Source organism: Sceloporus occidentalis, unplaced genomic scaffold (genome assembly GCF_023333645.1).
Source record: "Sceloporus occidentalis isolate IW3139 unplaced genomic scaffold, rSceOcc1.0.p SCAF_58, whole genome shotgun sequence".
Taxonomy (NCBI): Eukaryota; Metazoa; Chordata; class Lepidosauria; order Squamata; family Phrynosomatidae; genus Sceloporus; species Sceloporus occidentalis.
This window is the reverse complement of record NW_028317038.1, coordinates 3,257,295-3,283,546: the sequence shown is the minus strand read 5'-3', so window position 1 is coordinate 3,283,546 and position 26,252 is coordinate 3,257,295. Positions and strand designations below refer to the sequence as shown.

Below are 26,252 nucleotides of genomic sequence, written 5' to 3'. Positions count from 1 at the left end.
GCGGAGCAGGAAATGCACAACTTCTTTTTGGAACCATCAGGCAGGGGAGTGGCGCAATCTGCACAAGAGACATGCTTGGACTTGAAAGCGGCTTTTTTAGGAGCAGGAGCTGGCAATTTTTCTTTATCAGATTTATCTGGAGAAACCGGACTAGACATCTGAAGACCAGCACCAAAAAAAATAAAAAAAAAATAACATATAAAACAGGACAGAGGAACCTTTAAGCTAAAGATAGATTTATCCTACCTAAAAATTCCTCAATCCGTGTGGGGGGTGCCAAGGATATCCAGTATTGACAAGTGCTCCTGCAAAAAGTTTAAATAGCCATTCAAAACTGGCGCCCTGTGAAATATCTGAGCCGAGCATGCTCTGCAGTGCAATGAGATCTTCAGTGAAATGCACCGTCTCCTGGGGTGTGTTCTACCGTTATGCGCATGATCATATCTGGGAACCACAAAAAGGATCTGCCACTCCGTAACCGCTACAGAGGTCAGTCTCACTCTGTTTGCCGCGCGGGGAGCAATCAGAGAAGGGATCCCAAGGCTACAACCCGTGTGCCCCACATGTCTGTCCCTGAAAGGGACAAGAAAGAACTGAGTTCCTGTTGGGATTTGGCATATTTATTGGGTAAGGAGGAGGATTCTTGTCCCTAAGAAAGAATAGTATTATTATAGCCTTGTAGTGTGAATAGTATATATAGTTTTGTATTGCACCAAACTGATCTTCATAGTATAATTAATGTGAATATATATTGGGCTCAAATTTTTAGGTCATTTGCCTGCCATACTATATTAAAAAATAGTTAATCACTCTAATATAAGTGTATTTAATACATTTACCTGAAAGATGCAATGTCAAACTAATTATATGCTATAGTAATATTATTAAATATACTATGCCAAATCATCTTAATTTCTTAGGTCTAAACTTTCTCTGTATAAATAACTACAGTTAATTTTGCACTGTTGTACATATTTTTGCATAACAGGAACATTCTAATACCCAAAAACATATTCCTGCCAAATGAAGGTTTCACTTTAAAAATATCTTTGCATGTCATAATATATATATACTTTTAGATCATTATTTCATGAATAACATGTTTTTAAGTTTTTTGTGTAATCTTTTTATTTTAGCTTTTTTTTTTTACTTTTCTTTTTTTCATGTAACATCTCCTGAGTAAAGTGATACATGCATAGGTTTGTCAGGTTGTTTGGGGCTAAAAGGCCATTTTGGGAGGTGTACATTATTCAGTTTGCTATCTTCTCCCATCAAACCATATATTTTTTGTAAACTGAGTATTTCAAATGGTGGGATTTTAACATTTCCATGCCAGGATTCTTGGGAAGATACAGCACAAATTTAGGAATTTTAAAGCGGCCAGCGGGGGTGGTATTACAGCTGCACAACAGCTGCTTTGAACTTCGCACCCGTGCGGCCGCTTTGAATGTTGTCTGCTGGCCCATGAAATTTCCTAGTGCGCCAGTCTGACCCTGCTCACGCGGGCCGCACCTCAAAGTACGTTGGGCGCCCCTGGACTAGTATATGTTTTCATCATCCAGTAAAAATTAATTTAGTTTCCAGCTCCCTCTGCACTTAGACTTAAAATATTCATAAAGGTGTATAACATACCACATGATCTAACCATGATCTTTATTGAGCCAATAAAGTTGGGTAATTTTATACTTTAACCCTTTGATGACAATTGACGCAGGGCATGTCATGCACAAACATCCAGTTAGTGACAACTGACGTTCCAGGAACGTCATGGCTTTAAACGGGTGAAGAAATCAAACTACGTTCACCAAGTGGTGTTGCTGTAATAGAAACATAAGTGATGGCAGATAAGAACCATTAGGCCCATCCAGTCTACCCAACCTCTGAGTACTTTCCATAGTACCTGCCCATATCCTATATCTAGCTTGGCCTTATGCCTATCCCATGGGTCCACTACCCTTTCCGTAAAGTAATATTTCCTGATGTTACCGTTAAACCTTTGCCCCTCTAGCTTATGACTATGCTCTCTTGTTGTGGTAGTACTTCTCCTTTTAAATAAACTCTCTTCCTTTATCTTGTTTATTCCCTTTAAGTATTTAAATGTTTCTATCATATCCCCCCTGTCACGTCTTTCTTCCAAGCTATATATGTTAAGATCCTTTAACCTGTCCTGGTAAGATTTATCCTGTAATCCATGAACCATTTTAGTAGCCCTTCTCTGAACTTTCTCCAACATATCTATATCCTTCTGGAGATACGTCCCCCAGTACTGTACACAATACTCCAAGTGAGGTCTCACCGGTGATCTGTACAATGGCCTGAGCACTTCTCTCTTTCTACTGCTAATACATCTCGTTATACAATCAAGAATTCTGCTAGTGTTACCTGCTGCTCTACTGCATTCTTTACCTACCTTTAAATCCTCAGAAATATTTACACCTAAATCCCTTTCCTCGCACGTTGAGATTAGGACAGTATCAAATATTCTATACTCTGCCCTTGGGTTTTTATGCCCTAGATGCATTACTTTGCATTTATCCACATGAAATGCCAGTTGCCACAGCTCCGACCATTTTTCCAGCTTACATAAATCATTTGCCATTTGGCTTCTCCCTCCAGGAACATCAACCCTGTTGCGAATTTTTGTGTTGTCAGCAAATAGACATACCTTTCCATCAAGACCATCTGCAATATAACTAATAAAAATATTAAAGAAAATTGGTCCAAGTACAGATCCCTGAGGAGTCCCACTGGTAACAAGACCTTGCTCTGAATATTCACCATTGACTAAAACCCTCTGTTTTCTGTCACTTAGCCACTCCCTAATCAATTCAACAACATTGGGATCTAACCTCAGAGATTGCAGTTTATTTGTAACTCTATATGGCACAATGTCAAAGGCCTTACCGAAATCCAGATACACAATGTCTACTGCACCACCTTGATCAATTACTTTAGTCACCCAATCAAAAAAATCAACAAGATTTGTTTGGGAAGATCTTCCTGAGGTAAACCCATGTGACTTCAGATGTTCAACAATCCTGTCCTTTAACATTGTTTCCATTAATTTCCCCACTACAGATGTAAGATTAACTGGCCTGTAGTTTCCCGACTCCTCTCTACTGTCTTTTTTGTGAATGGGCAAAACGGTTGCTAATTTCCAATTCCCTGGGATGACTCCCGTTACCAATGATTCATTAAATAAATCAGTTAACGGTTTTGCTAGTACACCACCAAGCTCTTTTAATAACTTGGGGTATATCTCATCAGGTCCCATGGACTTATTTGTCTTTACCTTAGACAACTGAAGTAGAACCTCCACCTCGATAAAACTCACATATTTCAAATGACTAATTTTCATTTGTAAAAACTGAACAGAAATATTCATCGAGGCATTCAGCAACATCTGGCCCCTCCCCGGAGTTTCAACATACACCCATTTTAAAAGAGTTTAGGAGGCAATCAACGATCACCTCCTTAACTTCAATGGTGTCGCTGAAATGCCTCAAAAGCAGTCACAGCCGCCACTTGCAAGATGGTGGCGCGTCCTTGAAAAAAAAAAGAAAGAAGTTGAAAAAGTTTCCACGAGGGCCTCTGGCTCCCCTTGCAGGTTGAATACATGTACTGCATTCAACCATGCAAGTCAATGGAGCCCAGCCTTCTAATCACAATGTGATTAGTAAAATAAATGTAAAGAAACATAATAGGAAAAACGTACAAGGTTACCCTGTCACCATCTTCTAGTAAAAAAAAGGGCAAAACAATATTGTGAGTTGGGATCATATAGCCCACAGTCTTAGGGTTTAAAATACCACACAAGGTTATCTTTTTTAGAAATTATAGTCTTTTTTATTAAAAGGTCTGGCAAAGAAATCATAAATCTAAAACAAACAAAAAGAAATCCGAGCACTAACTAACAGTTGTTAGACAGTTGTTATCGTTGGACAGCTTACCCGTTGCCAACAAAACATAAAGAAGCACAGACCTTTTTCCTTTGTAAGAATAGTACAGCAGACTCTTTTGGAGAGAAATGCAGTCTCACTCACTGCTTGTGTCTTTTTCACCTGAATACCTCACAGGGTAATTTTTGTAGCAGCCTCCTGCTGCTCATTGCCATACCTGGGATCTTCTGGGCTCCGGCTACCCAGAGCCTTCCCTTGCGACTGCCAGGACTGCACACTAACGTCAGGGGGCAGCCCTGTGATGTCGATAGGAGTTCTCCCTGACAGCAGTGGGAAACATCTCCATTTAAAGAGAAAATTGGAGGGGAGTGGGGTATGCATTGTACTGCAGTATTTTCCTGTCACAATATATATAAAAAACAATATTTTTATCTTAAAACAATTCTCGCATGGAAAGAGATTAAATACTGGCATGTTAAATGCCCATGGGGGGTCTACTTTATCAAAATATATGATTAGATGGGGTAAATTGAATTGGACGTGTTCAGCAATGTCCCAATTAACACAGGGGGATGGATGACCACATGTCAAATTTCCAAATTAAAAAATACGCATGTTCCAAATGTGGCATTTTACCTCCCAAACAAGCCAACAAACCCATATGGGGTATCACTGTACTCGGAAGATGTTGCACACCTCCCAACATTTCAAAATGTGAAAGAGGGACACTTTTTTTTTAATCGCTATTGCAGAACTCATCAATACATTTGCACTTTGCAATGCCACGCTTGCATTGTTACTTAAAACAAGCAACATTTTTGTCAGCACAGTCATGCATATTAAAAATAAAGAACACATTGAATTCCCATACCAGCCAGCTGAGCCTCACTGGAAGTGCAGTTAACAGTACTATGAATTACAATTCCCATGATGCTCAGCCAGCCAGGTGTCCACATGACTAGGCATCGTGAGAGTTCAAAATCTGAAGTGACAGACCTCGCACTCCCTAATGTTGAGCAGACTAGAGGGATATCGTGATCTCCCAACTAGTCCTACAGGCTGCAGCTGCTGATCGGGCGGCTGTGCGCCCCCCCCGCAGCTGCACCTGAGGGACAGCGACTCTCGCCTCACCCTACCTCTGCCCCTGCAAAGCGGGATAAAGTCGGGGGCATGGTGCTCTGTGACACTGACATAAACCAGGAGCTGTAAATTCATACCTAAAGTACAACGTGTGTGGGAAAAATACACACAAGAAATACTACTGCAAACTTTGACAAAAGCTGGTAGTAGAATTAGTGCTTGGAAAGAGTTAAAACACCAGCATTTGAAATACCCTGGGGTGTCTAGTTTTCAAAAATATATGGTTTTATTGGGCACAATGAATTGGCCAGGCTCAATCATGGGCAGTGGATCAACAAATGTCAAAGTTCAACATTGAAAAATGAGCATGCCCCAAATGTGGCCCTTTTGCTCCCAAACACCCAGGCAAACCCATGCATGGGTGGTATCACTGTACTCGGGAGATTTGCTGAACACATATTGGGATGTTGTGTGACAGTGACATATACCAGGACCTGTTAATTCATACCTGAATAAAATGTGTGTGAAAAAATGACTACCACAAAGTTTGACAAAGACTGGTGGTAGAATTAGTGCATGGAAAGAGTTAAAATACTAGCATTTGAAATACCCTGGGGCGTCTAGCAGATGGGGGAAGAATTACCAGATTTGGAAAAAATGGTTTAGAAATAGCAAAACGCTACTTGTATATGTTCCCAACACTGGACAAGTTGACTTAGTATCCAATTTGTAAACTAACAAATATGTAATATGCCCCATAACACGCAGAAAAAAGCTAAGAAACAGAAAAACATTGGATAGATCTAAACTCAGGACAAATAGTAGAATTTATTTACTATGTTTTTTATTAGCTTTTATAGATGAGTAAAAGATTTTTCAAGTAAAAGTCAGAAAAATACTTTTTTTATAGTAAATGATATGATAGAATCACAATAATGACATCTAAAGAAAGTCCTTCTTGTCCTGAAAAAACAATATATAAGTTGTGTGGGTTCAGAAAATGCGAAATAAGAAAATTACAGCTAAAAACGAGCACTGCAGAAATGTTAAAACAGCCATTGTCACGAAGGGTACAAAAAATAAAATCAGCCATTGTCACAAAGGGTACAAAAATAAAATCAGCCATTGTCACAAAGGGTACAAAAATAAAATCAGCCATTGTCACAAAGGGGTTAAAGTGTAAGCTATGTAATGGTCTATGCATGAGTACCAATTATGCACTGGCGAATAAAATGCACTGGCTATGCAAGACTACACTAAGCCGCTTTAGATAACAAATTGGATACTAAGTCAACTTGTCCAGTGTTGGGAACATAAATATTTACTATTGTATTTCATTCATGAGGCAAATCAGTATGATCGATTACATTTTGGACCAGTTACTTGTTTATGTATCAGTTTAATTTCCCCCATTTTTGTGCCTTTTTCATTGCCTGGGTATATTGTGTGGCATATATTTTTCCCTTGCCACCCCTGGCAGCCATTAAACTAGATAATCCCCCTCCCAGCTCAGGTAGGGAGAATGAGTTCCTGTTTTTTCAAATCCTTGGTTACAACTAAGTCTCCCCCATACATCCACCCTAGGAAGGTGGCAGGCACGTTTTAATGGTGGGTACAAATATGATGATTGTACATTCAGCTCCCAGAGGGATGACTGGATCTTCTTCCCACGCCATCTGTGGCGTGAAGAGAGGTGTTCAGAAGGCATCGCCGCAGAGCCCCTTCTTTCCACGTCTTGCTGGTAGCAGCAGTGGAATCAATATGGATTCTGCATCTGACGTCAGGCACATGCATAGCAGCAGTGGAATACGTAAGTGTTTTGGTGCCAGATTTAAAAAACAGGTAGCTGATTCAAGCACTTGTGTGTGTTTTATGCAGTTTTGCTTGGTGTTTGCAGCAATTTTAGTTCCAATACTGCCCTGTACCTTCAATATGTTAATGACTTGAGCAGCAAGTGTTTTAAAGGGAATATTGCTACCAGGGATGAGTGGGGTTTCCCCATTTATTAAATTATATTTAATGTTTCTTTAGCATGTCCATCGACCATAGGACCCCAGAAGGTCCAGCTGTTAGGTCCAACTGTTGGTAGTTGGGTGCAGTAGCCCTGCACTTGTCTGCATGTTTTTTATAGTGTTGCTGGGCTTGTAGTGGGTTGCGTTGGAGTTGTAGGAAGGATTGTGTGAGGTCTTGTATTCTTGTGGTGGCTTCGGGTACAAGTTTGGGTACGGGTGACTTGGGAAACGTGGTTGGATGGAAACCTGAATTAGCATAGAAGGGAGAGACATGCAGAGACCATTGTACCTGCTTTTTTTAGGTGACCTCCGCTGTGAGTAGCAGTTGGGCTCAGTCATCCTGTAGGTTACGAAGCAGCGTAGGTAATGTTTCACGAACAGTGCAGCAGTCTTGGTGGCTGAGGGTAGCCCTTTCAAAGGGATAAAGTGAGCCATCTTTGAGAATCTATCCACAACAACTAGAATTGTGGTAAGGCCTTGAGAAGGAGAAAGATCCACCATGAAATCCATCGTTATCTCCTCCCATGGACATGTGTGTACTGTCAGGGTTTGTAGGACTCCTGCAGGCTTTTGTCATGGCTCTTTGGTGGCAGTACAGATAGGACATGAGGAAATGTATGAGGCGATGTCTGCTCTCGTAGCTGGCCACCAGAAGGTCCTTTTGATCTGAAATGCCCTTTATTGAGAATGGTGGTCTTCTCCTCTTTGCTTGTGTCACGGAGCTGTATAGTCCGACCGACTACCTCCGCCGACTTGTGCTCCCTTAACCTGGGACAACACACTGCCGCTGGGGAGATGGTCCGGTTGCGCCTTCTCCCAGACCCTCACTCAGCCGCTGCGGAGTGCTGACGCCTGCAACCCCTCCCTGGTGTTCCAGCTGCTGCCGGGGTGATGGGCCAGCTGCCGCATTTCCCTGGATCCCAGTAACTGTTGCAGGTGCAGGGCAGAGGCCAGCTGCGCTCTGCTCTGCTGTCAGCGCTTCAGCTGGTGGTTGGGGTTCTGGGCCAACTTCCCAACATTCCAGGGACCCAGGTGTGGAGACTGCAGTCCTATACACTATCACAGTCTGTGGGGCAGCCTAATTGGACCTTACAAGGTTGCTGTGGTCTGGCTCAGGAAACAGCTTCAGGAGGCCAGCGGCACTCTGCCCCTATGGCAGCTCTTCTGCTGGGTGGGTGCTAGTGGAGACCGCAGTGCCATTTACTACACCCAGAAAACTTTCTTCCTTTCCCTGGGAAGTGAAGAAAACTGTAAGCCCTCCTGGACCAACATCCTCAGATGTAAAATCAATTAAATCCACAATCTCTGGATCCGGTTGTGGTGTAAAGTCACATAGCTCCGGTATCGGATCTGGGTTAGCTGCCCAGTATTCCTGTGACTCAGGGGTGGAGACCGCAGTCCCATCCACCCCGCCTGGGTCAAAATCCTCAGATGACCACAAAATTCATGGTCACTTGGGCATTCTGTTGAACACGGTCGAAGAGTTTTTTATATGCCTTCTCCAGTTCCCACTCCTGTGTAATTAAAAGGTCTAAATCTCCTTCCTCTCAGTCCTAGTACATCTGGGAGGTCCAACTCCCTGAAATCCCGGATGTCCTCAATCCGCCACTCCGCAGTACTGCCGAAGTCCGGATCTTCCTGAAGACTATCTCATAATAATCCTGGGCCACCGAAGTCATAGCCCTCTGGAGAACATTTTTTTGCAGTTCCCCAATATGCTTGCTCTGCATGCCAATGCAGAGCCAGATAGTGATTGTCCAGCTCTACCTCCTGTTGGACCAGTTTGTCCAATTCGGATACCCATTGTTCCTGGGGTTGCTGTCTCAAGAATGACATTCGTAGTTCCCGCTGGTCTCTAATCCTTTGTACGGATCTTTGAAGACACTGACCCCGGCGTATAACAGCCTTCTGGAGGGCCACCTGCCATAGTGACCCTCGAACCACTTGCCTCAGTTTTTGGTATTGTTCTGTAGGCAGAGCAGGGGAGTATGACCCGCAGTAGCCCCTGGAATTCTGATGTCACATCCATGTCTTTGTCAAGGGGACCGAAGTCTGCCGTCCTGTCGTTCAATCCCGGTAGAAAGGAAGTGTCTCTCAGACTAAGAAGCAATCCCGCCGCTTGCCACCAATGTCACGGAGCTGGATAGTCTGACCGATTACCTTCGCTGACTTGTGCTCCCTTTCCCCAGTTTCCCAGTCACTAGCCGAGACTCAGTGTAGGGTATAAACCAAAATGAAGACTGCTTTATTTTTCATTCACAGGGCTGGATATATACAGCAAAGCACACATTAACATAAAACATGATATTGGGATACAAACCACCCCCTTAATCTGCCTCCTAGAGACAATATGGTCAGTAAAGGGATTAACAATACAATGGGGTCCTCCACTATCTATTACTGGCCGAAACCAGTTCCAGGGATGGCCGGGGTACACGTCTGTAGTGGTGGAACTGAGGGGGGAAGGGGGGGGGAAACATGGTAGTGCACCATGGGTGGAGGGGTCTGATATTAAAGTGAAACAATGGCGGTCACTCCCTGCTTGCAGATCCTGGCTATCTGCCAGAGATAATCCCCTCAGCAAGTGATGGGATGATATACTGCTGGGGGTAGCCACAGAAGTCTTTACAAAGTCAGGGCCCTTAGTCAATAGGGAGGAGGCTGACAGTCAGGCCTCTCCAGGGCCCCCAGTGATGGAGGGTTCCGTCACAGCTTGGATCTGTGAGTTCGGCAAGGCGGGATAGGGCATTCTTCAAGGCAGGTCTGTAAGTGATGCGAAGGTCGAAGTGGCTGAAGAATAACGCCCAACGTGCTTGACGTGGCCATAGTTGTTTGCAGATCGTAGATACTCATGGTTGTGGTGATCCGTGTACACCAGAACAGGGTATTTGGCCCTTTCAAGTAGGTGTCTCAATTCTTCCAATGCCTGTTTTATGTCAAGGAGTTCACAATCCGGAACATTGTAGTGTATCACTGGGTGTACCTTCTGGTCATCTGAACGCTAGGGATAGAACAGCCCCAACAGCATTCTTGGATGCATCCACTTTCAATACGTAAGGTTTCTGTGAATCAGGGAACAGTAGTATGGGGCCACATTGGAGTATTTTTTTATGAATCTATGGTAAAAGTTTGCGAAACCCAAGAAATGTTGAATCTCCTTATTGGTAGTGGGACAAGGCCATTGGCAGTGGTTTGCCTGTCATCCTTTAGAAGGCCTTGTGGTGTTAGAGTAAATCCCAGAAATTTGACATTGTCCAATGTTTTTAAATGACTTTTTTAATGGAGCAAGATTGTTTACTAAAAGTAGTAACAAATGTGAGTCTGGGTTGTGTAACAGTCCTTTGAGAAGGACTTAAAAGAGATTCTCTTTCCGGGTCATTCATTAATAATAATTGTGATTTTACAACTTCCTCTGGATAACCTTGTTCATAAAATCTTTGTGACATCTCATGTAACTGATCATTGACCTGTGTTTCCTGAGAGACAATTCTCTTGACCCTAAGGAATTGAGTTTTTGGAAGTGATTTGAGTAAGGCAGGTGGATGAAACCTTGAATAGTGTAGTAAGGTGTTCCTAACATAAATTAGTCTCCAATTTTTGTAGATCATAATATCCAGGTATGTAATGGATGTAAAATCATAAGACATCGTAAACTTGATACTATCTGAACAAGTATTTAGAAACTCAAAGAACACATCCAGGGATTCCAATGTGCAGTTGGCAGGGAATCTTCTTGCAGCGGCAGCCTGGACTACCCCCTGACAGCAGAAGCCGGCATCGCCAGCTTTCTGCTGTCTGATCTGATGTAACAGCTTCCGGCATGAAAGCCGGAAAGCAGTTACATTTTAAACTGCCTGATCGCGCAATCGGGCATTCCCTTCCGGTTGTGTCACTGCTGTGTGCTCACGTCTGTGAGGACATGCATAAAGATCACAGTATAATCGGTGCAGGGGGATCGCGGGGAGGAGAGTGAGAAATGAAAGGTTATTCATTTAAAAAATAATAATAAAAAATAATTAAAATAATAATATAAATAATAGTAATACAAATAATAAAGTGAGCTAAGTGATGTCATTGTGACATCACTGGCATTAATAACATGTTCAAGAGGTCCCTAGGAGGACCTCTAACCATTTAAAAAAAAAATAAAAAAAAAAAAAAAAAATATATATATATATATATATATATACAAAAAAATAATATAAACAAATATATAAAAAAGATAATAATAAAAAAATTAAAAAACCTTACATCCCATTGCCCTAGCATAACATCTACCCAGTATAACCCTCCTGCCCCCATTCACAACCCCCAAACAATAAGCCATAAGCATAAAAATTCTACAAAAGATGTACACCTTATAGTATGTTCCCTGGTGCTGGGAAAGTATGGAAAATCTATATAAATTAGGTATTTCTGAAATCAGGACACCTGAACTGATAAACTTGGAGGGGATTTTCCATCACTTTACCTAATTTTGTGAGGATTCAGAGGGAACATTTTAAAAAAAATTGGGGTTTTTTTTCAAATTTTCTGTAGTTTTTACTAAATTTCTCATTCTAAATTTTCAGCTAATCATCCAACTATGGTATCAAAAGAAAGCTCTATCTCTCCTTGAAAAAAACAATATATAGTTTACATGGGTATACTATTCCCAGGAAAGGAGAATAATCGCCGAACCGACACAGCGCAAAAATGGCAAAATTGCTCCGGGACTTGAGGTACCAAAACCCCCTGGGATTGAAGGGGTTAACTTGAAAGAGACCTCATTGTGAGGTTGAAACGTTGTTCTTTGTCTCAATAAATCTGCCAGACGTTGGAACTCTTGAGTGCCTGGAGCCTTTATTTATCTATTGGATTTACTGGGGAACGGGCCCTTCCTGGCACAGTTAAGCACCTGGGTTCTCTTGGAGTGTGCAGATTCCTTGTTCTGGTTATTCATTAATCACTGCCAAATCTAGACCTAAAGACACCTCCCATGGCTGCTCTAGGAAGTCAAAGACATTATCGGTCCACGGAACTATAGCTAAGATTATAGAAGAGGAGTGAAAACATCCTGACAGATGGTTAATGCTTCTAGAGAGGCTACAATATAATTTCCCTGTAATGAGGTAGACATGGCCTCAGGCAGTAGCAAAGGCAACAAGACATACTGTCCTTCCGGTTGAGAATAGACCAAGAGTGTTTTACGTAAGGCAATTTCTGCAAGTTTTAAGTCTTGTATTACCTCATTGTCAGTTGCAAACTTTCCAAAGTCCTGGCTACAGCATCTGTAGAAGGATTTCAGCAGGGGTGCCTGACTTTACCAGGAATATTACAGCGATTACCTCTGCAGAGGATTTCTTATGAGATGAATCCACTGAGAATTTGAGGATGACTGCTATATCTCTTCCGCTCTGACTGTTCTGGCCCTTACAGCATTGAGGCTAGTCTGCGGATGGGGCTTCTAAGAATAAATTGTTCCATGCCTTTCATGGGCACAGAGCTTTTCGTGCCAGAATTGGAAGCTAGAACTGTGGTCCCAAACCTTTTTAGCACCAGGGACCGGTTTTGCGGAAGACAATTTTTCCATGGACCAGGGGCAGGGTGTTTTGGGTTTGATTCAAGTGCATTACATTTATTGTGCATTTTACTTCTATTATTATTAAATTTAAAATATAATGAAATATATTTGCAACTTCCCTGTTGTCTTTCCATCCATAAAAAGCACCTAAAATTGTGCCACTCTGCCCCCCAGATATGACACTCTGCTCCCCTGATATGCTTTATGCCTCCCCAGATATGCTTTATGCTCCCCTGATGACACTCTGCTCCCCTAGATATGCCACTCTGCACCCTGATATGCCACCCTGCCCTCCAGATATGCCACTCTGTCCCCCAGATATGGCACTTTGCCTTCATAGAATTCCCGGCGGAAGTGCAGGCAGCAGCGGCGTTGTCTGCATCGCACAGACGTCCACGGCTGCTGGAGAGGAGGGTCCCCTGCAGCGCTGCTGGCGATCTGGATCCTCACCCTGCTGTTTGCCGGGTAAATGAAAAAAAAAAAAAAAAGATAAACACCCGCCTGGAGCCCGGAACTGCTGGCCCAGTTGCTTATAAACCACGGACCGGTCCGCGGCCCGGTGGTTGGGGACCCCTGTACTAGAACGCACAACAGGAGGTATATATATATATATATATATATATATATATACACACACATATCTTTACCTAAAATACATTTTAAAAACTCCTTTCTTATCCCGAAAAATAGGATGACTACTGTTTTTTTTTGTTTGTTTTTTAAGTTTTATTAGGTAATTGCAATTGTTGGGGGCAGCCATACTAAATTGAAGGAAATTGCATAATGTTTGGTTTTTTTTGCAGTTGCTAGTTTTCTGGGAAAGACAATATATTCAATATATTGTGAAAACAACAAAAACACAATATTGCCACAAAAATGAGAAAGATTAATGATGAAATGGCTTCAAAATGTTGAATAGCCTGGGCTGTCTACTATTCCTAAACATATACTTTCACAGGTGGTCATTCAAACTAGGGTCTGCTAAGCTATATAAAAATTGGATCTGGGCCTAAAAAATCAATCCCTGAGAAATCACTGTGGATGTTGCTGAATACAAACTGATCTTTTTTTTTCCTGCAGTTGCACATATTCTGTACAATAAATTTAAAATCACACTGCAATGTATGGTTACCAAGACAAGAAGCAAGTTATAACAAACTTTGGATCTGTGTTTAAAAGGCTGTCTGAAAAGTGTCAAAATGATCCTAGCCAAATACCACTTGTCTATTTTAGTAACAAAGTTATATGGAATGGTTTTCTGTGACCACTATTGTAGTTAAAGTCACAACATGCCAAATTTGAAAAAACTGGAGTCATGTGCACTAGGTGTGCATTTGTACTTTATTTTCAACAACATTTGCCAATTTCATGAGTTCATACAAATCTCTGATAATGAGGAGGGTCCCCAAAGAAAAACAAAAAGGAATGGCAAAACATCTGGAATTTAGTTAGGATTTGTTTATTCGTTTGTCCTGTTTTGGTGCTATTACAACCTGTTTTGGTGCTCTTTCAGGAGGGAAAGTGAGAAGGCATCGTCTGTAGGCAGTTACATAATAAATAATTTATAGGTAGAAGAAGCTAACATTTGTATAGTATTTGTTAATGCTGCAGCCAGAATAAACAATGAAATAAAATGACAGCCAACATACCCTGGTCACAGCAACAAGAAAAAAACAAAGATCTGCAGGGAATAGAACTGGGAATGTCGTCAATAAACCGATCTTTGATCTTGATTTTTTGGAAACGAATGGACGCACGTATAGAATTATGTCAATGTATTTTGAATATGATTTTGCAAAATATTACATATGTATTATGTGGTGCTTGATGCCTTCAGAGTGATCACTGTAGAACACTTCGGTTCTGTTGCATTGTTACAAAATGTGTAGCATTAAATAATTAAAAAAAAAAAAAGATTTACAGCTTGTCTAAACACCTGGTAAATGTTATTTTTCTTGTTTAAAACAAAATTTTTTAATACAAAAAAGTATTATGCTTTCCTAATTTAGATTTTTATGGTGTTAAATTACTGAAATCAACTTCTGTATAGGCGCCAAATATTTTTGTGCTGCTTTTGACAGCTAAAAATGTTTTTTTATTCCTTCCAGATTTGCAGTACCACAAATTCATAATATTTTCCAAGAATAGCTGGCCTCTAAGCATTCCATTGCATTACGCTGCTCATAGCAGTCCTGTCCTGTTTAAACCTCTGTGCAGCTTCCTGTATGTAGTACAAAAATATTATGGGGCTCCTGAGGGGGCATTTTTTACCCTAAAGTTTTAACTATAAATAAGTTAATGCAATGTGTAATTTTTACCAATGTCCATAGTGTTCAGCAACCTAAACAGCTTTCATACAATTTTAATTGATTGGCTGAAAATTAGAAGTGAAATTAGTATTACGTACCTCACAACTTTTTATACAGTGAAGGGTTTCTGGCGGAGGATACCACTGGAGTCCAGCTGTGCAGACAATTTTCTACAAGGAGATAAGGCAAGAATGGAGAGAAAATAAAAATTGTGGCATTCGGTTGAGAGTTATTAAAATACTTAACAGCAGGGATAACGTCATACCCCTTAAGTTAGTCACTGATTTGGGGTGTCTGATTTGGAGGAAAAAATGCCATGTTTGAACTATGTATATTTGCCATTTGTAGGCATTATTAACTACACCAAAGGTAAGGAGGATGGTGCTGACCAGTCTATTACCAATTTGAAGCATTTAACCGAAAAGAAAAAAGGGTTTGGATGTCTATCAGTAAGTAGGGACTGGTGTATGCAACCAGTCACTTACTGTAATTCCTATAGTTGTTATGGTAACCATAGAAAAAACAAATATCCCAGCATGCTACCATGCAGGAATACATGCAGGTATAGAACATGCTGAAATGACACTACCTGTCAAATCTTCCACCCACCATGCACATACCTGGGAACTTCTGGGCTCCAGCTACCCCTTGCGGGACGCGGCCAGGGCTGCCCACTGAGGTCCTCCTGACATTGGGAGCGTTTCTGCTGAAATCATTTAACGGGAAAATGGGCGGGGAGTAGGGCGTGTCTTGAACCGGAGAAGCGATGCTTCACCCGACAATCTCCGGGCAAACCCGGAGAGTTCCCAGGTATGACCATGCGTTTTTAAAAAGACACACATACACACACCGTGTGTTCAGAATTGAGGAGGACGGGATCCCTGTAGGTGGCTATATCTAGTGGTCTGTAACAGACATGTGCATGGCAACCAAAATTGATTTACACAAGTTTTGTTCCTGGCATCACAGTTTGGCTAAAATTCAGACATTTATCATTTCAAAAAGGAATACAGTCTCTTTCTCTTTCTCTCTCCTATATACATACATTCCACAATATTCACTGTGACACTACACATGCTTCATAATACACCGTCAAACAACACTATATACCGTATTTGCCCAATTATAACACAACCCCCCAAAATTTTAATATCAATTTAGGAAAAAAGAAAAAGCCTGAATATAAGACTACCCTATAGGAAAAATGTTTTTATTAGTAAATATTAATTTTAAGGCAAGACAGGAGGCTTCCTATTTTGCATATCTTCCTTTACTCTCATCGACAGCAGCAAAGAACGAGTTAACATAACACTGGTAACCTGGTAAAACAAGGTATAGCAGCATATAAATGAGAGTAGGTGAGCTGCAAGTACTTATTAAAAAATGTGTTTAAAACACCCCAGTGATCAAATAATTGAAATATATACATATTTACATATATATATATATATATCTCCACGGTGGTTCTTCCAAGTAGATTAATGGAAACAAACATGGAAAACAAACAAAATGGTCCATACATAGCGCAACTTGTAGCCAAGTGATGTAGACAAAAAAATAAATTCTGAAGAGACTAATGTACTGAACAGTTACTAATACAAATTTAATAAATAATTAAAGAGCAATCAGAAATGGATACATAAGTCTCTTAGTTCTCCAGTTCTGTGGAGATTTTTTATTTCTAAGATGTCTGCCTTTATACCCCAGTCTGCCCAGACTCTCCCTCCTGCACCTGTGGCCCCGGCCACTATCCCTTTGGATTCTGACCCCGAGAAATCTGAGGAGGCAGGCCACTCTAAGCGCCCTTGGAAGGGTAATAGTGCCTCTGCTGGTAAAGGCAAGGCCCCAGCAAAGCACCCAAAAACCTCTGCCACCCTCCCCAGGATATGATGGTCCTTTTCTCCTACTGTCTATAGTGGATGAGTGGCAGGCGGACTCTGCGGATGAGTCAGAGGCTTCTGTTAACCTGGCATCGTCCAGGACCATGGACTCACGCTTCGTCCGTGAGTGTCTGGTGGATGAGCCCCACCATGCCGAACCCCATTACTCTATGGGAGCATCCATCACCCCCCATTTGGCTTCTACCTCAACGGACCTCCCGGTCCTTGACCCAACTGGCTCCTCTTTATTTGACCCCACCACGATGCGCCACCCCAGGGCCACTGAGTGGGCTCCACCAGAGAATATTGCACTATACTTACACAAGTGGCTGCACAGACCCTTTCCTAAGGAGGCACGCAACAAACTTCGGGCTGAGTATCCCCGCCCCCCACTCCAGGACAAGGTGGCTGTTACCCCGGAGTTCGACCCTAATTGGATCGCTCTCCTTTCTTTGAATAAGAGAGATCCTAGGAAGGGTCTGGAACAGGGTCTCAAGTCCGCTTAGGATAAGATCCTGGATTTAGTGGGGGCGGTCACTCAAATCCTCTCCCTGGCTGACGAGCGTCCCTGCAGGCCACTCCCTTAGATCCTAAATCCCTTGGATCCCTTATCCGGGAGTGGGCCTTGCGTGTGATCTGCCTAATAGGCACCGCCAATGTAGCTGCAGCCACGGAACGGCATAAGACGGCCCTCCTACGGATGGACCCCCGTCTGGCAGAGCGGAGTTCAATGGATCTCGTTGCGGCAGCTAACGGACTGCGCTTTGGGGATGCTTTTGGGAAGAAGCCTAATAAGCATGCGTCCCTGATGACCTCATTGGACAAGGAGAAGTTCTCCATGAGAAAGGTGTTCCAGACTGGCCCTCGTTTTTCCGGCGGGGCCGGGTCGCTAGCCGCTCATCCTATCAAGGCTCAAGGGCTTTCCAGCAGGCACAGCCAGCCTATCGCGGTTCCTTCCAGCACCGCTCTTTCATACCTAGAGGCGGAAGTAGAGGCAGAGGATCCACCATTTTCCCTAGGGGTCACTCTGGATTCGGTAAGTCCAGATGTTTCGTCTTTTTTCCCCTCCACAGGTTGCGTGCAGGATCTCGCATTTTTTCCACAACTGGGTTTGTATTACTTCAGACCCCTGGGTCCTCCAGACGGTGTGCGGGTATCGGATTGATTTCGTCTCCCCGTCACACCAGGTCCGGAAACGTTCCGGCGAGTTTTGCCTGGTCATCAACCTGCCGGCTCTGAACGCTTTTGTGGTTCATCGCCACTTCAAAATGGAGGGTATCCATTCTGCGGGACCTTATGTCGGAGGGAGATTGGTTCACCAGGTGGACCTCAAGGACGTTATCTTGAATTCCGCTGGGGCAGACAGATATGGTAATTCAAATCGCTCCCATTCGGTCTCAGTTCTGCCTCCTGGTGCTTCACGAAGCTCCTAAAGCCGGTGATGGCTTTCTTCTGATCTCGAGGTATCCGATGTATTGTTTATCTTGACGATATCCTTTTTTCCAGCTGTCGGGAAACCCTTAGGGGTCAGACGGATTTCATGGTTCAGACGCTTCATCAATTGGGTTTCGTTGTCAACACACTCAAATCTGAGCTAAACCCCAGCCAGTGCACCCTGTTGGGTTTTGAAATAGACTCCAGAGCAGCGATGGTGCCGCTTCCAAGGACAAAGATTGTTGCCATCCAGAAGGAGATCTGCGCCCTTCTCCCTCCGCTTACTCGCACATGTGGTGGTCTCCTTGCAACTTCCATTCAGGCGATCTTCCCGGGTCCTCTACACTACCGTGTACTTTCGTGCCTTAAGGCTCGACATCTACGCAGGTTGCCATTGTATGATCAGTCGGACCGCCTTACCCCAGAAGTAAGCTTGTAACGGGCGTGCAATCTTCGGTTCCCAACCAGATTTTGTCCTGGAGTCCGACGCCAGCATGCTGGGCTGGGGAGCACCTTCCCTTATGGAGGCGACCAGTAGACGTCAAAAGGGTGTTCCCTTCACATAAATTGCTTGGAACTGATTACAGGATCCTTCGCAATCAAGAGCCTGGCGAAGGACCGGTCCAATTGCTGTGTTCTCCTCCGGATGGACAAGGTCTCGCGGTGTGGTACATCAATCGCTTGGGGGCACCCGCTCTCAACGCCTCACAGAACTGACGAAGGACATTTTTCAAGTTGTCCATCATCTAAGTCAGATGCAGGAACCGCTAGTAATTCTGATGTCTCATTCTCTTCTTCCGGTTCCTTGATCCCCCTTTTTAACTTCCTAGCCTGTTCTCCCAATGGTTCTACATCATCCCTCATTCTCTCATCTTGTTGTCTTGGTTCCCTGTAGTCATTCACCCTTTCTTTCCTCCTCCAATTATCATTTTGCCTAGTGATGTTTCTCTGAGGATACTCCCATCTCTGATTTCTCCAGTTACCCTCTATCCCTCTTTTAGTGTCCCAGTTATTATTTTTCCAGTAGCAGTTGTACCTTTGTGGCTCATCCCATCTCTGTTTCCCCAAATTATTACCTATCTTTCTTTTGGTATTCAAATTATTACTCCCCAGTATCTAATGTCTTTCTCTGGCTCTTCCCATCTCAGATTTTTTAACTTATATTCCTTTTCATTTCTCCTCCAATTACCAGTCTCCCTGATTCTTCCATTATTATTACAGTTTCCAAATCTCTGGTTTCTCCAATTATTTCCTTCTTTCCTCCTCCAATTCTGACTAAATCTATGTCTGTTTCCCTGAAGCCGATTTCTCCAATTATTCTCCTTGCATGTCATATCTCCAGGTTCTCCTTGAAACCGTCTCACTGCTGAGACAACAAAAGCATGTTCAGTGTAAAGATGATCAATCCACCACTTGTCTGCCCTAGTTAGCAGCAGTTCTAGGTCTGCGGGCATTTGGTCAAACAGCCTCACCAACTCCTGACATTCCTGGGGTAGAACATCCAACACTCTGGATATATGTGCTGGTGAACCCAACACCATTGGCTGCTGTGGCTGGCGTAGTGTAGACCAGAATAATATTCGCTGAGCTACTTCTCTAGGACAATCTGTTTGTGTCATTGTAATGTTAGCCAATTCTTTCTCTATACTGAGTAAATATAATTGTTTTGCTGCAATTCTTCCTGCCTGTTTAGATACACTGCCATTAAATCCCAGTAAAATACTAGCTATGGGGCCCATAGCATACTCAAACAGCTCTGTCCATTCCCCTATTTTAAGGCCTCATTTTCTAGCTCTCTCAGCTCCCCTCTGAAATGTGTAAAATTGTTAAAATCATTGGTTGGCATGTTTCCCCACCATTTTTGCAAACTATCCTTCTCAGCCATAGACAAAACCTATTGAAATGTGTTGCACATTGAAATTTTCGGAGACAATTATTGGGGCTTGTGGTAGATTACATTTTGGGCTATTATGTAAATCTTCCCTTGGGTTTTCAGGTTTTATTTTATTTTTATACTCCATTACCATGTTCTGGAGTTCAGTGCTTTTAACCAAATATGTATCCCTCTGTTCCTCTATGTCTTTTAATTCCTTTTGTAAGTTATCCACGATAGTGGCGGTCTTTAAGGCAGCTAGCATAATGCAGTCCTTTTTATTTTGTGCTTCCTCCATTCTGACTGCTAATTCCATATTCTCTTTTTTTAATTTCTGTACCATGTCTGCCAAACCTCCAATTGTAGACAGTACTGATTGTGCTATTAAACCTTTTCTTTTCTTAGCAGTTAGCTTTAATAATGTTTGTTAAAACATCCATAAATCCTTCATATTTCCCACAGTTTGGATCAATTGGTTGTGGGAGCATGTATGGACCATTATGCTTCTGAATATAATTTCTAAAATAATTGTGAACTTCTACAGAAAAATACTCAGCACCATAAAAGAAAATGGTGAGAAAACCAAACAAAACACAATTCAAATAGAAGTCCAATAACTGCCAAACGGTTTTAATTCACCATGAGGCAAAGGGTTTTTGTATTCAACTAGGCCTCAGACATGCACCAGACCTACCCCACGATCAATGGCAAAGATATTAAAAACGGTGTATAGAGAAATAAATAATAAAAAAAATGAAATAAGACACCATTTGCAATAAAGATGTTGAAGATATCTCCACAGTGAGGGATACAGTCTTACTATCACCAGGCCTCATACACAAATCAGGCCAAGATTTCAAACAAACAAGACACCTTGAAACACCAAGATTATGCACAATATATATATATATATATATATATATATATATATATATATTCAACCAGTAATTCCACCCCTGTCTTGTGAAAATGCTGCACTGCAGTTGCGCTGTGCACTAAACATGCAATTTAGTCACTGGCCTCATAAATATCTGCTGTAGAAGTCTAATATTTGTGGTCGCCAAATGTGGTGTTAAAATATCTCACAAAGGTTTGTCTACTAACAGATACATAACAGAGACAAAAGCACAGTAACATACAATAAATGAGTGACAGCCCAACATACAATGCAACACTTTCCAAGACTAACCTGCAACCTAAAGGTCCAACATAACCCAGCACACCACCGATTACCCCAGCCATGCAGGATGGTGGGCAGAGAGAGACTGAACTAAGATTTTGCATTCAACAGGCATATTGAATCACTGTAGGTTTGCCCTCGTTAACATATCAAAAGACATGTGATACAACTGGCAAAAACATTGACAACAATACTTATGTCACCACATGTCCCAGATATGCCTTTTAACCCCCCTATATGCCATTCTGCCCCAGATATGCTTTTTAACCCCCTATTTGCCATTCTCCCCCAGATATGCCTTATACCCCCTTTATGCTACCCTGCCTTCCTGATATGCCGTTTAACCCCCTATTTGGCACTCTGCCTCCAGAAAACCATTAAACCCCCCATACCACTCTTAACCCTCCCCATGCCACTCAACCCCCCCTAACTTACCAGTGCATCCCTTTACTTGTTGTGACCCTTGCTTCAGACTCCCTGGTGTCTAGTGGGGCAGCCTGTCCGATGCAGACCTCCACTTCTGCTGGCCAGTACTTCCGCCGGGGCTTCTATGACTGAGCATCAGCATCACATGGCCTTCCGGTGCTCCACCATAGAAGCCCTGGTGGAAGAGCCAGCAGCAGCGGAGGTTGTCTGTGTGCATCCCGCAAGCGTTCACTGGCTGCGGGATGCGCACAGACAATCCCCGCTGCTGCGGGCACCTCTGCTGGGGCTTCTATGGTGGAGCACCAGAAAGTCATGCGATGCCAGTACTCCGTCATAGAAGCCCCAGAAGAAGTGCTGGCAGCAGCGGAAGTTGTCTGCGCACATCGCACAGACCTCCACCGGCTGCCAGAGAGGTCCCATGGTCCCCTGCAACGGTGCGGGGGATCTGGATCTTAGTCTTGTAGTCAGACCTTTATTTGAGGTCTGATTAGAAGACGACCTTAAATATAAGGCAAGGGATATTTTTCAGAGCATTTGCTCTGGAAAAAACCTTGTCTTATAATCGAGCAAAAACGGTACATGCATATTATACCACACAAAGCCACACTACCCTAAACACACGCAAACTACACAATGCAGTCACACTACCTAAACACAAGCATACTAAACAATATACAGTGACCTTACCTTATACACATGCTTACTGCCCTATACTAAGTCAAGCTACCATATACAGATGCATCTCAAACAATCTACAGTGATGCTACACAATACACAGTTGCTATACACATGCACTCTACACCATACAAAGTCACACTAACCTAAACAACACACAGCAGCACTCTTTATACACCCTATGCACATGTATTCCAAACAATTCAGTTATAATATGCTATACAATATACAGTTACATAGTCACATAATGCCACACACACGCATACTATACCATACATTAACATAGTAATCGAGGTTTAAAACAATACATCAAGTTCCACTTTGTTGTTGATTCAGAATATGGAAAAACACATTGAAGCAATTTCCAATCGTGCCTCAAAAAATTAGAAAAAATGCTTCTTGACTCCAAAATAGCAGTCTGTTTTCTCACTGAATAAATAAGCCATAACTAATCCTGCCCTTGTAACCAATCTTTATTGTTTTACTGTAAAACATTTTTTTTTACTGATTTAACTGAACATTTCTGTTTTCAAATTTCAATGGACTCCATTGGAAGTCACTGAACAGGTCATTACACAGCGGCTTATACTGTCTCTGTATGCATCTGCACTACCTTCATAACTAAGGTGTTCTAACTCCTCATATATTTTTAACCCATTGCAGGTTCCTTATAAGAAGAGGTGCTCAGACATTGCAAGTGGTCCTACCACTTGCGGAACCGTGGTTCCACCCTGTTTGCAAGGCTTCTGTATATATTATACCTGTTGTGGTGCTGTTTCCACTTACAGCCTCTAGTAGCCACTCGGTTTGGGAACTATGGCTACTAAGGAATTGTTTCATCTGGACCGTTTTCTGGTGCAGCTCTGCCCTTTAACGACAATTGATATGCCAGGTATTACACAGAAATGCATCCCCTTAAAAACAACTGATGTGCTTGCCACGTCATGGGGTTAAACGGGTTTAGAAAGCTATCAAAGATCGTTTTCTTATCTCAAACGGTGTTGCTATAATGCTTTAATAGCGAGGCATTCAGCAACACTGAAAACTGCATCGGGGGCCCTGTCTGATCGCTCCCCGGGTGCAAATTGCTTTAAAAGAGCTTAGTAGGTGATCATTAATAGTCTCTAGGCTCAAACTGTGTCTGAGTAATTACAACCTCCCAGCTTTTTACATTTGTGATCTTCCTCCTTAATACTAATATTTTATGTTTTGTTTTTTTTAGCAAATATCCACAATTAATGTAATGCACCTTTTTGCATCACTGCAAATTTCTACCCATTAGGCTTCAATATTATCACCAGTATCAGCATCAGTAGGCCTTAACTCAGGTCTAAGATAAAAACATACTCTTTTAGATTTACTCCATCCTTCCTAAAAAAAGTGTCTAACTACTAATTCAAATCTACTGTTCGGTCATGAGAATCATCTAAACACGCTTCTTAGAAACATAGAATGTGACAGCAGATAAAAATCAGCCCATACAACCTCTGAATACTTTCCTTAGTCCCTGGCCTTATCCTATATCTAGCTTAGCATTTTGCCTATTTCATGCTTGCTTAAATGTCTTCACTGTATTAACATCTACCACTTCTATGCATCCCCTACCCTTTCAGTAAAGTAATATTTCCTGATGTTATTTTTAAACCTTTGCCCCCTTGCTTAAGACTATGTCCACTTGCTATGGTAGCTTTTCTCCTTTTAATTGTTGACTCCCTTTAAGTTTTTAAATGTTTACTTCATGCCTTTCTTCCAGACTATATATGTTAATTATTCTATACTCTGCCCTTGGGTTTTTATGCCCTAGGTGCATTACTTTGCATTTGCCACAGCTCTCACCATTTTTCCAGTTTACCCAAATACGAGGAACATCAACTCTGTTGCAAATCTTTGTGTCGTCAGCAAAAAGACATACCTTACTATCAAGACCTTCTGCAATATCACTCATAAAAATATTAAAGAGAATGGGTACAAGTACAGATCCCTGAGCTACTCCACTGGTAACAAGACCTTGCTCTAAATATACACTCCATTGACTACAACCCTCTGTTGTCTGTCACACAGCTACTGACTAATCCATTCAGAGATTGCAGTTTATTGATAAGTCTTCTATTTGGGATTTACTGAAATTTAGATACATACTGCACCACCTTGATCAATTCCTTTAGTCGCCCAATCAAAAAAATAAATAAGATTAGTTTGGCATGATCTTCCAGAGGTAAACCCATGTTGTTTTTTATCTTGAAACCCATGTGACTTCAGATGTTTAACAATCCTATCCTTTAACATGGTTTCCATTAATTTCCCCATTATAGATGTAAGACTTACTGGTCTGTAGTTACCTGGCTCCTCCCTAATGCCTTTTTTGCTAATGGGCACAACATTTGTTAATTTCCAATCCCCTGGGACTACTCCGGTTAACAATGATTCAATTAATAAATCTGTTAACGGTTTTGCTAGTACACCACCAGGCTCTTTTAATCCCATCAGGCTCCTTTGACTTAGTTGTCTTTATCTTAGACAACTGAAGTAGAACCTCCAACTCGATAAACTCACGTGTATCAAATAACTTTTTTCCTAACTGAGGCCCCTTTCCTTCATTTTCATCTGTAAAAACAAAACAGAAATATTAATTGATGCAGTCAGTAAGACCTTTATCCTCTTCTACATACCTTCCTTCTTTTGTTTTACCACTCCTTGTTTTACTTTCCTTTTCTCTAAAAATGTGTTATCTCCTTTTTTACTGACTGGGCAATTCTCTCCTCAATGTGTGCTTTGGCAGTTCTTATAACTTGTTTTGCCTCTTTCTGCCTAATCTTATAAACATGGGCATAGGAACCGGGGGACCCATAATGAAAGATCACGCATCTCCCTAACCAGCCCCCCATGTGCCCCTCCCCAATCGAAAAGCTGGACGGCATCCAGGCGGAGGAGAGAGAGGGGAGCCAAGCGATTGCTCATGAAAGAGTTTTCAGCAACGGCTCGGCGCCCCTCTCCTCCTTGCCCCCACCCGCCTCAGCGCTGCCCTGACTGCAGGCCTCTGTCTCGGTGCAGGCGCTTCACGCTGAGCGCCGGAATATGATGTCATATCCCGGCACTCAACAGTGAAGCTCTGCACACCGCGACAGAGCAGCGAGGCAGGAGCCTCACACTCCCACTACAGGACTTCAGCAAGGTAAGTGAACTACAAAGGGGGGAAGGGGGTCGATAGTGAGCTTGGGTAGATAGTGAGAAGGGGGAGAGGGGATAGATAGGGAGAAAGGGGTGGCAGACAGTGAGAAGGGGGGGTATTAAGAATATTGAGATAAAGAGTGAGAATGAGAGAGAATGAATAAATTAATATGTGGATAAATTGCGTGAATGAGTAAGAGAATGAATGAATTAATGTGTGTGAATTGCTTAAATGATTGGTGAGAATGCATTAGTTGATATGTGTATCATGCATGTGATTTAAGGAAAGGCAAAGATGGCACAAGCAGGGTGTTTGAGCCTTGGGGATTGTAATAAATATATATGGGCATAGTGGCTATAAAGGTGTTGTGTGAGCAACAAAGAAGAGAGAGAACCAGAAAGAAAGAAGGAAGGATAACATCAAGGTGACAGGGACACCCCATCCTTACATGCACACATAGAGTCATTAGCATAGTATAGTTAGTCATAGAGCCTTGTATTTCAGACGCTTCTCTATATACTCATATATATGTATTTGTTATTTTAATAAACCCATTGTTTTAAGCCACTGGTGTAAGTGGAGTTTCATACGACGAGGAATCTGTAGTAGCTAAAGGAAAGCCAGACGGGTGAAGGTTATATATCCCGGGATTTAAAGGTGCTTTCTACAGGGATCAACATGGTACAAGCAGGGACAAAGATGGCAAAGGCTGGGCTGTTTGGCAACAAAGATGGCTCACACTGGGCTGTTTG

General features: G+C 42.2%; 1 protein-coding gene across 1 annotated transcript in view; it reads right to left on the bottom strand.

Annotated features, from left to right (window-relative positions):
* The window catches only part of LOC149287624 (pappalysin-1-like), a 506,291-nt gene that overhangs the window by 20,179 nt on the left and 459,860 nt on the right, over positions 1-26,252 (bottom strand). The window contains exon 20 of the mRNA XM_089492654.1: positions 14,962-15,033. Coding sequence (XP_089348780.1) covers positions 14,962-15,033 — 72 coding nt within the window. The remainder of the gene's footprint in view (positions 1-14,961; positions 15,034-26,252) is intronic.